At 37.9% G+C, this 16,190-nt stretch overlaps 1 protein-coding gene and 1 long non-coding RNA gene across 3 annotated transcripts in view; one reads left to right on the top strand and one right to left on the bottom strand.

Annotated features, from left to right (window-relative positions):
* The window catches only part of LOC138064048 (uncharacterized), a 35,421-nt gene extending 24,238 nt beyond the window's left edge, over positions 1 to 11,183 (bottom strand). Inside the window, exons 1-2 of the long non-coding RNA XR_011137259.1 lie at positions 10,837 to 11,183; positions 3,294 to 3,423 (exon numbers count right to left, since the gene is read on the bottom strand). This is a non-coding gene — a long non-coding RNA (uncharacterized lncRNA). The remainder of the gene's footprint in view (positions 1 to 3,293; positions 3,424 to 10,836) is intronic.
* The window catches only part of LOC104150248 (serum response factor-binding protein 1), a 68,961-nt gene continuing 63,839 nt past the window's right edge, over positions 11,069 to 16,190 (top strand). The window contains exon 1 of one of the 2 annotated variants that reach the window (XM_068924773.1): positions 11,069 to 11,420. In XM_068924773.1, the coding sequence (XP_068780874.1) occupies positions 11,391 to 11,420 (30 nt within the window). In that variant the 5' untranslated portion in view covers positions 11,069 to 11,390. The remainder of the gene's footprint in view (positions 11,421 to 16,190) is intronic. The other variant, XM_068924774.1, reaches the window with a different exon arrangement.

The following is a 16,190-nucleotide window of genomic DNA, read 5'->3' as shown; positions in this document are numbered from 1 at the left end:
ACAGGAAGAAAAACCAGGAAACCGCTGACAATCACCAGATGGAGCCTTTACCCAGTCTCCTCTTCAGTAGACTGAAAAGTCAGGCCTAATTTGGAGAATATGAAGCAAATCGTGGCAGGTGCCCAAACTGTTTATGCAGTAATGCCGTCCACAAGTCTTATGTGTCCTAGCATAATTGTCTTGTCACCTGCTACAGACAAGAGAGTTCACCTTCCTAGGAAATTACATGACAGAACAATAAAAACCAGAAGCAGGAATGAATCCTCTGTGGTCCAAACCGTTCACCTCTGCTGACTACTTACTCTTTACCATTCTAGCTGAAAGCCAGGCACTGAAAATACTAGATTCTACCACAGATGATCCCCTAAAATATGCATTAAGTTGCTCAAAAAAACAGAGAAACGATACTTGCATTATAAACACTGATTGGTTAGGAACTGCATAGACCATCCTTTCCATTACTTACTTACTTTCTAAAAACTGAAAAATAAACACCAAAACCTTACTTAAACCTTGGGATTTGTTATTATTATCAGATTAACAAGTTAGAAACCTCAGTCTGTGTGCCTGCCCGCCTGAACTTTTCTTACTTCTTATTTGTTTCTCCTATTCCAAGATAGAAGATATAAGACTTTATTGACCGTAGTTATCTAACCTTCCATCAGGATAAGGTATCTTGAATTAGCAGAACGTCCCTTCCTTTTTTCTACAATTCTAAAGTTTGAATTTCTTTTATCCTGATGAGCCTTCCTACTCCACTTACACAATCAATCATTAAGATGGATAATTTTACATTCACATATGGGTTCTAGAAGTACTGTAGTGTAGACATCAGAAATGAAGAACATAGTAATGTTTACTCAATTATTTATTCTTTTCAAAAAAGATTTTTAATGTGAAAATTGTAAATTTTTTGCAAGTGGGCAAAGTGTTACATCATGACTGATTGGAAAAATCTATGAAACTGCCAAGAATGTCCAGTGACTGTTTTCTAAGAGGAAGCAGCAGGGAAAAGCTGAGCAGCCTTGCAAACAGTGGGAAATACCTGGAGAACAGAGCACCAAACAGAGAAAGCAATACCTACTGCCTTCCGCAGGGGTTGCTTAGCTGCATTCAAAATCCATGCTCCATTGTTCATGAATCCCATTCCGGTTCTCTCTTTGTGACAGTGAAAAGCTAAGCTCTTTATTTTTTTCCTAGTTAGAAATTTCTGAAAGATCATTTTTAAGAAAGCTCTGTAATACACGCTTCTTCTGGTAATACTGAAGGTGAGTTAGAGTGAGTTTTGTTTGTTAACATGCGATTTTGCTAGATTTTCCAGAACAGCCAGGCCCCAAAGAAATGTGAAATATATAATGAAAACATTAATTAATCTCACACACTAGAAGTAATCAATCAAACACATTAAGAAATACGGGTTGTTTTTTGCTGGAAATTTCATATATAAATTCTTAAAAAAAATTGTTTCTCAATGAAAACAAAAGAGAATTGAAACTTAAGATAAAGTCAGTAACATAAACTTGCTGTAAGCTGAAAAATAAGGAGTATCTGTGTCTATAGCATAAATATTACAGTGTGATACCTTTATCAGCACTTTGGGCTATAAACACTTCTCTTCAAATTGAATACGCACAAACTACTGTGTAACCACTGATGTTTCTTTGAAACACTGCTGTAACACAGAAAAAAGCTATATCTGAAGTTAAAAATAATATATGTTAAGTCTTTAGTATTCAGGAAATTATGTCCAGTTTTTACTGGTTTCACAACACACATTTAGCAATTGCTTTGGCATTGGAAAGACATCAGATTTTTTCCATCATTTTGTGGCTTGGAAACTGTCTAAGTTTAATCTTTGCCAAGAGATCATGTGTTATATAAACTTATGGTATATCACATAATGTGCGCTTTAAATATGAAGCAGAGCACTTTTAATTGAAACCCTTTTGCTGGTAATGCAACAGATACAACCTTGTAAAGTAAGAAGACATTAATTTTTCATCTGTATTTTTCAACTCCATTTATAAAAGACCCAAAACACAGTTCTGCTAACACTGCTGAAGTTACAGATTCATCAGTCAGAATTTCCACTACAGACTCTCACTCTCAAAGCTACAACACAAGTTTGTTTTGAGGATGAACTTAGCTTCAAATTGCATTTTTAGATTAATTGTAAATTATTTTTAAGATCATACCTTATAAAATATTTTTAAGCATAAAATGTCCCACTTTTTGTTTTCCTGTAAGTTGTATAAAACAAAGAACAGCTTGTTTTATAACTCACATTTTGCAGAGGTTATCCAAAATGTAGTTTTAATCTTTTATTCTTTTTAATTAAAAAATGATGCATACATATTTGAAAATTGGTTACTACAAATGAGAAAGTACACTTTTGTACACAAAAGAGGAGAGCAGAGAATACTCAGAATAGGAGAGTACACCTATTTTAGCCTTATATGGATTTCATATGGGATACTCTTCCCACATATATCCCAAAATATGGGAATTTCTTCCCATATTTAAAGCAGAGCTTGCTGCTCTCAGGCTGCTCTGTTATATAATACCTATTTTCAAATTGTCCAGATATGTATTTTCATATTCAGGGCTATAATAGATGGCCAGGTGAATGCACATAAAGATAGCTTATGAAATACATGTAATGAGAATTTAAGACACAGTATGCACCTAATATTGCAGCTTTTACTCATGCTCTTAGTTACCCATGCAAACATTTCAAAATCTAACCTTAGTTTTTTAAGTGGTTATGCTCATTATGCTCACAACATAACATAAGCTCCAGCAGCTGTTTGTTTCAAGCCAGAAGGTCAGTAATAGAAAAAGTTATCATTTCAGGAAACTACTGTGAACAATTATTTTAGAAAAACATATTGCATTCTAGACCTTAGTTTCCACTTTGCCGATTTTCTTTGAAAACATAACTGGATTTTTTTCCTACTACAAATTCAGTTTGTAGAGAACATGGAGAACAGAATATGATGAAACAATCCCTTTAAGAAACTTAGGTTAAAACACTACAATCTTTTGAACGTTCTGGTAAAATCAGTTGTTAATTAGTAGACTGAAAGAAATTCAGGAAACTTACACCTTTACAAATGCTTTTTTCTATGTCTGTAATCTTTCTTGATAGATCAAAACTATCATAAGTATCAACTCTAAAATGGGATTCTCATTAATCATCAACTAATAACGTTGTTATCCAGTTCCGAAGCAGTACTCCTCCATATATATGAAATAGCTGACCATTTGCATTACCATACTAAGGCTTCACTTACAAAGCATGTAGACTCCAGGAAACAACTTTAAGTCAGCTCCTGGTCTTCGGAGTTTGATGAGTTCCTTGGACTTGGCTCCTCCTAAGGAGGAAGCTTGGCTGATTTCTGCTTAGTTCCACAGACTTAACTCCTAGATCAGTTTAAAGGGGCAAAGAAAAGAAAGAGAGAGAGGTTCATTAGTTAGATGCCCCTTGGAACAGACTATGCAGATCCCAATCCCCTGACTTCCTCTGTAGATTAATTTGAAGGAGGATGAGACGGTTGAAAATACTGATTTTTAATACCCCTGGGTCCACTCAAGAACCACCTTCCTGTGCTATCTGACGTAAACCACATCTGTTTATTTCAGACTGAGGCAGACACTCAATATCAACTACACCCTTCACAGTTCTGAGCTTTTCTTCCCACCTACAATAACTAGGTACCTATCTAAAGGATCATCCTGCCAAACTAAGCTTTTAATCAAGGCATTTAAGTTAAGAATCTACTCACACCTGACTCCTTTTATTCTCAGTAGAGAGCGCTTGGCTGAGTTTAACTACTGCCGTACAGGGGACAGCTAATGCTGATTCGACTTGTAATTAAGCATCTTGTTTAAATGCCTAGTTTTAGAAGGGATGAACTTTGGCCTTCAGCCTTTCTTACACAGAAAATTTATGTTTACAAAATTGAAATTGTGCAATAAAATAACTTCTGAATTGCAGAGTAATTAAATTATGATGCTTTATTTTGTATTTTCTCATAAGTAACTAGCATCATTCCACACATGATAAATTCCTTTCTGTTTTGGCAAAGAAGTTTCTTGTCTACTAACCTCTTTCTAACCTTTTTGCCCTTATGACCCCAAGCTTGCTTCCAATTTCATCCCATTGTCTATCCGTTTGCTTGCCCGCTCACTCCCTTCAGGTCTTTTCCTTTACGGTACAAACATTCTGTAGATAGCCACACTAATCCCATCAGTTACTCCAGCTACTGACCCATAATCCCTTTTCCCTCCATCTCAAAGCTTGAGTGCTCCCTCGCCCACTTCCACACGGAATTCATTTCCAGTGACTCCAGATTAGGACTTATCCTGTCTAGCTGTCATCCAAGGTGGCATATACATACACTACCCTGATGCATCTTTTACTTCTAATTGCAACAATCTCTCTCTGAACAAAAGTCAGACACGTTTCTCCACTCTCATCTTTTCCAACCGGACAGTCTTCCATGTACTGTGACAAACCGCCACACTCTTAATCTTGATATTGTATTCTCACGTAGCTTCTGCTCATCTTATCTCTTTAAATGCTTCTGCAGCTTACTTTTCAAATGATTCTCCTGCAAGGGATTGGAGAGAACTCTGTTCTTTTTTCCACCTGAAGCTTGCCTTTGAGAAATCTTTTCTGCAATCACAAATTCAACATTCATCTCTGAGCTGAAAACTTACAGATGCAGCTTTCTATTCCAAATCTGTCCCTCAGTCAAACTCAGTTTCAGCTTTCATCTTTCTGCTATCCTGTCAGCTCTAATCATCAACTAGTCCTAATCATCAACAGTCCTAATTTTACCCTCTGGCCATTTCTCCCATGTTTTTCCTGAATCAGCAATAAAAGCAACACAGCTTTGATAGACATACACTGGACATCAGCTTTGACTTCACCTTCTCTATAAACAGTCAGCGAACTTTGTTGTCTACATCTTTATGATTTTATAGCTAACATATGACCTTTCCCATCCATTCATGGACCTAACACTCTCAGCCAGGTTGCTGTTATAACTTCTGTATTACAATTACTGCCACATCCTTATTCCTGGCCTCGACAAACACAATTTCGCCCCTTGGCACTGTACGCTAAGATCACTGTCCTAGATAGTACTCTACACCCTGCTATCCTTCTCTTTGCAGCCTTCCTCATACGTTAAATACAAGCTTCTTGTCTTCACTTTAAAGATTCTAACATTCTTTCCCAGTCATTACTGGTGTTGACAGAAAGCTGTGAGAATACAGTTGTCATGGTAAGGTGAGTGAGTAGTGGCAAACATGAGATCTATTTCTCAGTATTGCTCATTAATCCAAGCAAATAACACTGTCATGAAGATCACACTAACATAGCTTCTGGTCAGCCCAGAGCAAAACAGGCAAACATTACTTGAAATGGGAGAAGGCATGCTCATGTCTGTTTGCAATATACTATGTAGAGGTATACTTCATACAGTTAGGCTGCCATAGTGCTCTGATCACTGCTCCTTACGCTCACCCATACTGTTTCCATAGGCTGCTCTAAGCTTCTCAGAAATACGGAGAATATTTGTCTCCCTGAGAATGAGGAGCTTAGACTATGCTGTTCTTGCCTGAGAAAGGTACCAGGTCAGCAGAAACAACAGAGAAGCATGGAGAAGCAGGGGGAGACCCATCTTCTGTCATTCTTCTTCTGTCATGCTTCTTCTGTCATTACTGACAGAGCACAGGAGATGGGACAGCGATTGCTGCTGCTGAAAGGAGACCCCTTCTCCATAGGAGTAAATATTAAATGATATGCCTTGAGTCCTATGCTGGCAGAAGCATCAGGACTCTGGCATATGCCAAAAAAAAAGCATTATAGTTACAGTGGTTTTAGTGCTCCCAGGACTAGTTCTCCCTAGGCAATCATCTTCTTTGCAAATGCCCAGAGCATCTGTTTCACTGTTAACTTGAGCTATGCTGTCTGTTGTCCCCTGTTTTATCTCTGAATTTTAGATTTTTTTGACATAGGAAGCACCTTTTTGTTCTGCGCTTCCACTACGTTTAATATTGTCAGATCCTGCTCCATGACTTGGCATCCTAGTCCCACTGATTCAATTAATGTCAGGTTTACTTTTAAAGGAGATGGCATTCATAAATCTAGCAAAAACCTGCAATTAGAACATAGTTAGCTATTCTGGCAAAGATAAAAGAAAAAGGCTCTACTGTGCTAGCTCAGCATTCCTAACAAGCGCAGAAGGTAGTATGAAAAGGGGGACAAAACTATATTAAAGTGGAATTAAATGAGGAAATACAAAAAAGGAAATTAGGAATTACAAAACACAATAATCCTTTGCACAGAAATGACAATTAGATGCTCTTTCTTCTCTGTCAGTGCCCTTAACAGTTGCCAAACAACTTTTGTACTTTAAAGAATTTCAATTTCTTAGAAGTATTTGAAAGAGCATATTTAATATATTTCCAAATATGCTTTTTACTGCCTTAGAAACATATTAAAATGCTGACACCCTCCTCTGAAGGAAAAGCTTTATTCTGTGCTTTTGCTGTTACTGCCACTTCTTTGCAATACTGTTTAACAGAAATTTCAGTTGGATATGTTGGCAGAACAAACTGCTGAAAAATTTGCTATACCAGACAATGCTACTCCTTTCTTGGAATCTTTCTAGCTTTTTCCATATTTAATATTTTAATTTTAAACTTTACAAAGTCTCGGGCCTGCCAGATCAAAAATAACAGGATATTCAACACGTAAAATGCTTTTAGTTCAAGTCTGTTTTATTATGTTCTCAGCACACAGGATTTAGTATGTCATAAGTATAAATATGAGCCTAGTTACAGCTGGATCTTATTCCAGTCCAGCTAACATGCTGCAAAATCCCAGGATCACTATTTCCAGTTAACTGTGTGTTTCACTGCCCCCATGTAATTGGTATAATATGGTTAATTTAATGAAGTCAATTGACACCAAAAATCCACTGAATATACTTTTCAGAAAGGTAGCAGTTAAAAAGTGCAATTTTTAACACATTAAGAAGCCACATAACAAATATATAGTGAAGTTGGTTCATAATTTAATAATAGTATTGAAATGTGAACTCCCATTTATGTGAGAAAAATATATTTTTAAAGTGTTCTTGGCATTCTATGAAAAGTTTTTATTAAATGAGTTCTCTTGACTTTTTTAGGACAGAATACAAAAATATCTGTTGGCACTTGTTATGCAGACTTATTTTGCTTACTACCTTCTTCACTTCTAAACATTTTTGTATCATCATATTCAGACCTGTCAACTATAGAGTGTTTAGCAGCTAATTCCCTTGTTATGTATATACTACTACACGCTCTTGAGTAAAATTATTTTTCATTTCACTATATTCCCATCCAAAATGTTCACATCTCTCCATTATTAAAGGAGTAGAATTAATTTTGAGACTCTTTCTCACTTACAATCCATTAAATATTCAGCCACAGTACCACTGAGCACCTAAATTTCAAAAATATTTTTGAGTACAAAGAATATCTTAATGTAATTGAAAAACAGAGCTTGGAAATATGATCTTGTGGTGAAATCAGATCTGGGACGCTAAGTTTAAATGCTTAACGCTCATAGTTTTCTTCTGCAACCTATGAAAAATCACTTAATCATTTCTATATGCTACATTTCCCTTTTATAAGCAGTAGCTTCACTAGCCCATCTGGCTTTATTCAGTCGCTAGTGTGATGAGGACACGGTCTCGTACTACACATATGTAGAGCGCTGAGCACATAAGGGATCCCAATTTCAGACAGATCCTTTCAGTTTCACTATAATTTCCAATAAAATAAAAAGGTGCAAGCCCAGAACACTTTTTTTTTTAATCATTAAAAAGAAATTCCTCTGGGAAAAATCAGAATGCAAGCTGCAATACAGAAAGCTGCAAGTTGCAGTTGTGCAAAACCTTCCAGTTTCCTGGTCCTCAGTGACTGGCTGATTCTATTCTTTCATTCTCTGAAACATGTTGACATCTCAAATTTGGTTCACAAAAAATTAACAGAAAATTAATTGAAATAGTTAACGATTTATTTATTGTCACCTTCGATATAAAATGCACTCAATACATATCTCATTGTGTCTATACTGGGGATACAACCACAACTGTCTGTATTAATTGCAAATCTTAATCTGTATCCGAACAATATGATTTATGTGCATGACTCCTGAGATTAAGGCCAGATGTACCTGTGAGATGGTCTGCACAGCCGCTACATCACATAAGCCAGGGGAGCGTGTGCTGTATTGGGTAGTGCTAAGGTAAAGCAATGGAAACATAACCCAGGCATAACGCCCTTTATCCTTTAATAGTTTACCACTCCTACTCCCCTAAGTTGTCCTACACATATATGCTGCCTTATCACCCGCACACATTCAGTGCTTTTCAAAGTAGAGAAGACAATAGTCCAGAGGAATGTGTTCAAGCCCTGAGAAAGCATGCCAAACTGACTGAAATACTGACGTGATAGGTAAAAAGGTCAGAAAAAGCATCAAAGTATGAAAGTGTTATATGGGGTAATGCCTCAAAGCACCCTGACTGTGACAAGCTGACAAGAAAATCTTGAGGTAGACTGAATTTAAAAGTCAAAAAATAGTAAGGCAAGGAGCCAATGAACCAGCTGTGGGTTACACTGATTCTAAACTCTGGAAGGCTGCTGAAGTTTAAAGAGAGAAAAGTAAAAGCAAGTAAAATATATAATTTTCATCAGACATTAAGTGAATAACAAGAAAACAAACTTCTTGGATGAAGGGCCAGAATTATGTCTTCAGGATTTATGTGAAACCGCCAAAGCAAATTATTTCACTGTCCAGAGGAAATGGAAGTTATGATCCAACACGCTGGAGAGTTAGGGAACAATTCTAATTCGTGTAAAGTCAGGCTGGTGCTGGTTGGAGTCAGGAAATCGTAGCTGGCTCCCTGGCACCCTTTTGTCTTCCTCTGTGCTAAGGTGTGTGAAGGAAATTTAGACTGGTATATTTAGGAATTCATTTTGGATGAAAAATCAAGACAAACGGGAGCACCTCTTTATTTTCCTTGGCAGACCTTTCCTTATAGAGTTCCCGATTTCAGTTTTAAACTCAGTGCCTACAAATCCAACCTAGGTAGAAGATTATATTCTATAATTTTTAAAGATATATAGATTTGGATTGTATAGAGTACATCTCATCCAAAGATGCTTTACATGCAGTCATAATTAAACGCAGCTACTTCTGATGTGGAGCGCCATACACTACTTGCCATAGATGCTACTAAAAGGCAAGCACAACTGTCTATTACAAGACAGTTGGCTGACTTTAGGTAGGCAGGATATAATTGTTCAAATCAGAAGTTATCCAAAACAACAGTTGTGATAAATACCTCTCATCTGCAGTAACAGTCAAAGTATGCTTATTAGCCTCAGTTCTATGTTTAATCTGAAATTCAGCTGCTGTTGGAATAAAGTATCCTTACCACATTACAAAGGGATGTGTTCAAAGCAATTTCTGTTGACTCTTTACTGATCTAAATAAGACATAGATTGCAACTGAACAACCCGTACCACTTTCTGAAGCATTCTGAATGCAACTTGAAAGTTTTACTTTGAAGGATTAGCCTGGCCTGAACCTACTCGCTTGGAAGAGTCGATAAAAATTACAGCCAAAGGTGATGTAGCTGCAGTTCACTTAGAGGGGATGCCTGACCACCAGTTAGAAACTAAACATCAAAATATAACTAGATATAAATACTGGATCCTGCAGCCTATGTATCAGAGACAGCTGGTACCAGTTTAGATTTTGTTTTTTAAACATTCAGACTTCAAAGTAAAAGAATCCTAGGCTCAACAGTGCCATCCAGGGGCCAGCTAACTGCTGTGAATATTCAAAAGAACTCTCTGAAACTGATTTTGTTTGTATAAAGAAAAATGTTTGTAATCATTACATTTTAAAACAACTTCTTCAAATATTTCAAATATCATCTCAAATATTTTGAATACTGCAACAGACAAACAGAATGTGAAGCAGTAGCAGAATCATTTTCTATGTGTGCTAAGAATGCTTAATTTTTAGGCATGAACCCTGTAAAAGTTCCATTTGAATAAAAGAGAAAAATATCTATAATAACCAAAGACAATAGCAATTCCTTCTAGCACAATAAATTGGCAATAATGTGAAAAAAGTTCAGTGAAGCTTTGCCAGACTCTTTAGACTGAGCTCTTACAAAATCTAAAACACATGCTTAGCTTCACTTCAGTATAGCTACTTACAGTGCCTAACATTTTGCCTGTTAATTTTTACAGAACGACAGCTGCACGTGACTTAGTTTCTGTACAATCCATACTCTATCTTCTGCACAAAGGCAAAAATTAATTTGAAGACTTTACATTAGTGTGAAACCAGGAGCTGGTTTTGTTTCATAAGGAGAAAGGGGTGGAATAAGGCAAAATCTAGAAACATACCACTGTTCACACATGTAACCTTTTTTATGATAGCTTCATGAGACTAACAAGGTGGGGAAAACAGTAATGCTAGATTATTTGTAGGATTACAAATTATTCAAAGGAAAAGATGGCTCTTCAAGTATTTAGAGGAGTACCTCTTTAACTTCTTAGCTCTTAGGTTGACGGCTCAATGTAAGGGCATAAATACAATAGTGTTAAGCTTAACTTTTAATCCCAGGTTTGGCAAGCTGCTTTCAAAGAACCGTGCAGAGTGAGCTTCAGACAGTGAACTTGAGGCTTGGAATCGTTTTTTTATGAGCGTAGTTTATAACCCCTTATAAATGAGGAGGGAAAAAAAGTCGTCTTTACCCGATTTCTTAAGGAAACGGGACTCCCGCGGCAAGTGCGCGCGTGGGCTGCCGAGGCTTCTCCAACGGTCACCTCCGCCCAGAGCGAGGGCAGCGCCTCCACAGGGCCGAGCCCGGCAGCCTCGCGCGGGCAGGAGCTGAGGGGAGGCGGCCGCGCGCGCCCCGTAACGGGAGGGAGGGAGGGAGGGTGGGGGAGTAGCGAGGGGAGCGGGGCGCGAGCGCGACCGTTACCCGCCCGCGGCGGGGCCAGGCGCGCACGCGCCGTCCATCAAACACACAGCTGGGATGAAACAGGGCAACGCCGGAGGACCACAGCCTTCGAGAGCTAGTCTAGAGCGGCTTTTAACCATCGAGTTCCGGCCTAGAGCGGCTTTTAACCATAGAGCTCCGGCCTAGAGTGGTCCTGCCCCGCGGCCGGCAGCGCCTGCGCGCACTTTCGCTTCGCGCCGCCTTTGAAACGGCGTGGGTGAAGCTGGGCGACCGCCGCCGCCACCGGCAGCAGCTTCTTCTTCTTCCCCCGCCCCTCTCCCCCTCCGCCGGGTCGGTACCGGCACTATGGCGCCCGTGCTGAACCTCAATAACGAGGTGAGTCCCCCGCGTCCTGCGGGGCGGAGGAGTGGGGCCCGCCGGGGCGGCTGAGCCGGGGCTCAGGGCTGGGGGGGCAGGTGGAGGCAGCGGCCGTTGGGTGCTGGGCCGGGCCGGGCCCTTCGTCCCACCGAGAGGTCGTGCGCTCCCTCTGCGACGGTCTCGCCAGCTTCTCTGAGAAGATGAACTGCGTCTAGGGGTGTTGCGTGACTGCTGGCACGTGTGTCCCGCTTCACCTGGCTACCTTAGCGCGTCCCGTGCCACCTGCATGTTGTGTACGACTCTGTGCTTGCGTTGAAGTTTCACGGGTTCTGGTGGGCTTTCCTGAGTCCTCAGCTGCCTCCCTGTCTCCTGGGTAGCAGAGATGGGATGCTGTGCTATTTTCTTGGAGGTATAGGGGCTGAGAATCAGAAATTAAGGTGTTAGAAGCAGCGCTTTTTCCTGTTCTGTTAAAAACTTGGCCTCTTGTATTTCTAACAGTATTTTTTTCTCTCCTGCACTCTGTAGCATGACGGACATGAATTTGGTGTATGTCAGTTGTTTATGCTGGATTGATTGCAGGTCTACAAATCAGTGTTCACACAACTCTGACCTATCTGAACAAGCCTTTTATGCATATTTAAACTATGGGTGCTATATCTAAAGAGTTGTCGGTAATCTTACTGAAGGTGCATTGGACCAATTTCTGTGGATATCAAACTGGCATTTCCAAGATTCCTAGAAAATTCACAGTCTGGTTACAAGTTGTGTTTTAATATCTGCAGGACAACCAAAATTACAGGTTATGTCAATGTTCTGGGAATAAAAATGCATTTTAAGTAGGTCTTATGTTCTAGGCGGATAGTAGCTGTGAGAGGGGATGAGTTGTGAGTTAGAAATTTAGCAAGAAGTGACTTCTTCATTAGAAGAAAATTGTAGTCTGATATTACATAAAATCACAGAATCACAGAATATAAATACAGATATCTGTTTACTAGGTTATTACATGCTTTTAGTCCTGTGAGGTCAAACAGAAGTGACTTTGTATTGAAATGTTCTAGTGAATCATCAAAGAAAGAGAGCCTTTCACTTTGCATTGAAACAAGGAATTTGTTAGTTGATCATATTCAGGGAATGATTCTTCTGTTACTGGAAAGACGTTTGTATATCAAACACTATTTTAAGCAAAAATGGCCAAACTGTTCTTCAGGAAAAGCAGAATAGAATAAGTGTCTGCATGAAAGATTGAAACCCCTGAAAGATTCCAGTAAGGACACTGGTGACGCTTTTACTTCTTGTAGGCCAAATACCACCCTATCCTAAGAGGAAACTGCGAGTTAGTTCGGAGAAAGATCCTTGAAGGCGGGAGCCTTCATGGGAGCTCCTAACAGACAACAAATAGGCACTTTCTAATAATAGGTGCATCCTGAGGAATAAGGTATTGCAAAGGCAGAAATCCTGACTGCCAGTCATCAGGGAGACAGCAGGTCAAGGTGGCTAAGCATAAGATACTTCTTCTTTGTAGAGCCCCCTAGTGTGAGTAGATGAAACAGTGTGTGTGTGTGATTTTGTTGTTGTTTTTTTAATCCTTCAGCTATGCTTTTTCAAAATGTACTTCATTAACAACTGCAGTGACTATTCATGACATATGAGGTAAATAATTTTTCTTTGTCAACACCTTGATATTCTCTCTGTATTTATTAAACTTACTGAGAGGCTCTTACAAGAATATATTTTGCATCTGAGAAATCTCTGTTCTTCTTTAATAAAGGTGGCATGGTAGAATTTGAGCATGAATAAAGCAATGATGTCAGAAAGCCTAATGATTTAAACCAGCTTCTAGATTTTTATTCTTTACTTTTCCTGTTTGGTAAGGAAAGGACTTACTGTAATTAAAAACCAGCTATATAATATCCACCTTTGGCCTTCCACAATCCAAAAAAGTTAGAAATCATATGTTTGGTTTTTTTTCCCCAGTTAGGATATATGAAATAATCATGATGGTAGCTGTTGCAAAGAACTTTAAATAGTGCTTAAATAGCTGATACTTTGTTCATCTTGGCTGTACTTAAAGTAGTTTCACGTCAGGCTTTGCATGTTGGGTAAGTTTAGTTACAGTTACATATTTGAATTTTTAGCAGAAGTTGTCTTTGCTGAAACTAGTTATTAATAAACTATAATGCCTGTTTAAGATTCCATCATTTAGAAATTTTAGGTGATAGATTTCAAAAAAATTTTCACCTATTCATCTTTTGCATGAAGAAAAAACTAATAGTGTAAGAATAATGTTTCTTGATAACATAAACTGACACCGCTCCTTTTGTTCCAGGGCATCTTATGTATTTTCATGAACTGTATTGGCATAGGTAAAAGCTTTACAGCACCTGCTTTGTATGAATAAGATATACTTGTCTGGTATTCCTGTATAAGAAGGGTAGTAAGTTCCTGCTTGTATAGGTTGCTTCAGTTCAATGTAAATGTATGGCAAGAGTGTGTGTGTGTGTGGTTTTTTTTTTTTCCTGGTATTACTGTCCTGCTGAAAACAACAACAAAACCCTAATGTTCTTAACAAAATTTTATCGATGCAGTATAAAAATCAGGCCTTTGGTGCTAGTACTGTCTTAGAAGTAAACTGTAGAAGTGTTTTGGAATGAAAGAAATGCAGGCACTTATTTAGGTGATTCTTTTACTACTTATCACCGAAGAGGCTTGAAAGTTGAAAATAGATTGTTGTTATGAAAACGTAGTCCTCTAAACAAGATAAATCATCCTTCTGATAATTTTTGAAATTTTTGGCTAATTTCAGTGAAATATGAAAAAGAAAAGAGATCTCGAAGTTGGGATTTTTTTAAAATTATCAATTGGATAAAGAATAGTATCCCTGTGAAGTAGCATCCTCTCAGCAGTTCTGATCTAGTAGGGAGCACAGAATGAAAGTGTGATACTGTTTAGGATCTGAAGCTCCTGTACAGTGGTGAGGATCCCAGGTGAATGTGAAGGGAATTGCAATTATTGTGATGAGATGAAATAGGACAGAAAGATATAGGGAATCGGACATTAATAGTTAGTTATTCACAGACTAATTAGTTTAGATAAACAGAATAGCTTTTATTTCTTTTCATGTAAAGTTGTAAAAATTGATGTAACAGCTCCAGAAACTGTCATGTTATTTCAGTGGTAACAAATCAATATTCTGCCAAAAGCGCATAAATGTTCTGTTTTCTAATTAAATATATACCTAGCTAATTATAGGAGATAACAAAATAGTGTCAGAACCCGCAATTAGCAAGGTCAGATATTTTTAAGAAGCAGTCAGCTTGCTGCTGGCACATAAATGGTACAATTTCAGTGTGACTGCATTGCTGAAAAACAGAGACTTGGAGAAGATTAGAAAAAATAGAAAAATTAATAATTTAAACATCTCATTGCTGTATGCCTATCACATTTTGATTTCTGCACACAAAAGAGGAGGGGAAAGACTTAGAAATTTCAAAAAGTTAGAACAAAATGAATAATAGAATTTTTGAGCAATTCTTGAGGAAAATGCTGGGTTCTGTTGTATGAGGGGGGGAAAAGTGTGGAATGGCAAAGTTTTGTTTTATAATTCTTTCTTTCTGCAGAGTTTGTCTGCATTAAGCTGTAGTTAGTCTCATCTCATGTTTAATTTTATAGGCGCACAGGATGAAGGAATCTTAAAGTATTTTCTGTGCTATGTATGTTTCCTACTTTAAAAACCTTTCTAAGAATCTTTCAGAAGTCTTATCGTAGGTTTAATATTTGAAAGTGCATGTAGATTAAACTCTTCTGGAAACATTTGCTAGATGGCAGCACATAATCATCAACTGCCATTGACAACGGCATGTTTAAAGGGAGATACCTCTCATGTTTGGTATGAAAGAATGATTATTGTTGACCAGCAGTACATAACATGCAGTTATGTTTTCACAACAGAATGAAACTGAAGGTTGTGAATGAAAACCAAGTCAGACTTGCATTTATTCAGAACTCATATTTCTTAAATGGTGTTGTCGTATTTTTATTCTCATACTCTTCTGCTCATATACAATTGTAGAGTTTGTTTCCCCTTCCTCTCCCATTTTTTGGAGGTCAGTTCTGGGTGTAACTAGCTAAATGAGTTAAACTGCAGAAAGCTCATGAAACTAGTGCAGATGAACTCTATATGCCTAGTTGTACAAATATATTCTTCTAAAGTGTATCTACACAGCTGGAGATACGGTAATGGCCATAATAAAAGTAATGGCCAAAGTTGAACATTGGTAAGGTGTCATATTTTGTAAAGCAAGTTGAGATCTCCTTAGAGTTGACAGTTGTTTCTGTTCCTGGAACGTATGAAGTATTATGAAACCAATGTGATAAGATTTTCATAGGCTGAATCAAAGATCCTAGGCATATGCATATCATTTGTCTTTAAATACCTGTTTATCCAGCTTCTGTATTTAAGAAAAAATTCCATGTGCTTTTTATGTTAACTAAAAAATTAGCTCCATGTTAATTTCTGCACTGCAGGAGAGTGTTTTGTTGAAGTTGGTGGAAAAAATCTAGTTTGCCTAATGGTAGAAAAACTTGTCCCCTCAAATGAATAACTTGTTTGGGTTTGGAAACTTTGGTTTTAGGTGAATTTCTCTGAAATTTGTCTTTAATAATCAGCTGCATGCTGTAAAATCATTTCTTTCTCTATAAACCTGTAAGATATCCATAGTGCTTTTAGTAAAAAAGTTGAGCTTTACTTATAAAACTATATTTTTTAGGTAACGAAATTATGTGCAAATA

The sequence above is a fragment of the Struthio camelus genome, chromosome W, assembly GCF_040807025.1.
Source record: "Struthio camelus isolate bStrCam1 chromosome W, bStrCam1.hap1, whole genome shotgun sequence".
NCBI classification, from domain to species: domain Eukaryota; kingdom Metazoa; phylum Chordata; class Aves; order Struthioniformes; family Struthionidae; genus Struthio; species Struthio camelus.
This window is presented reverse-complemented; position numbering and strand designations above follow the sequence as displayed.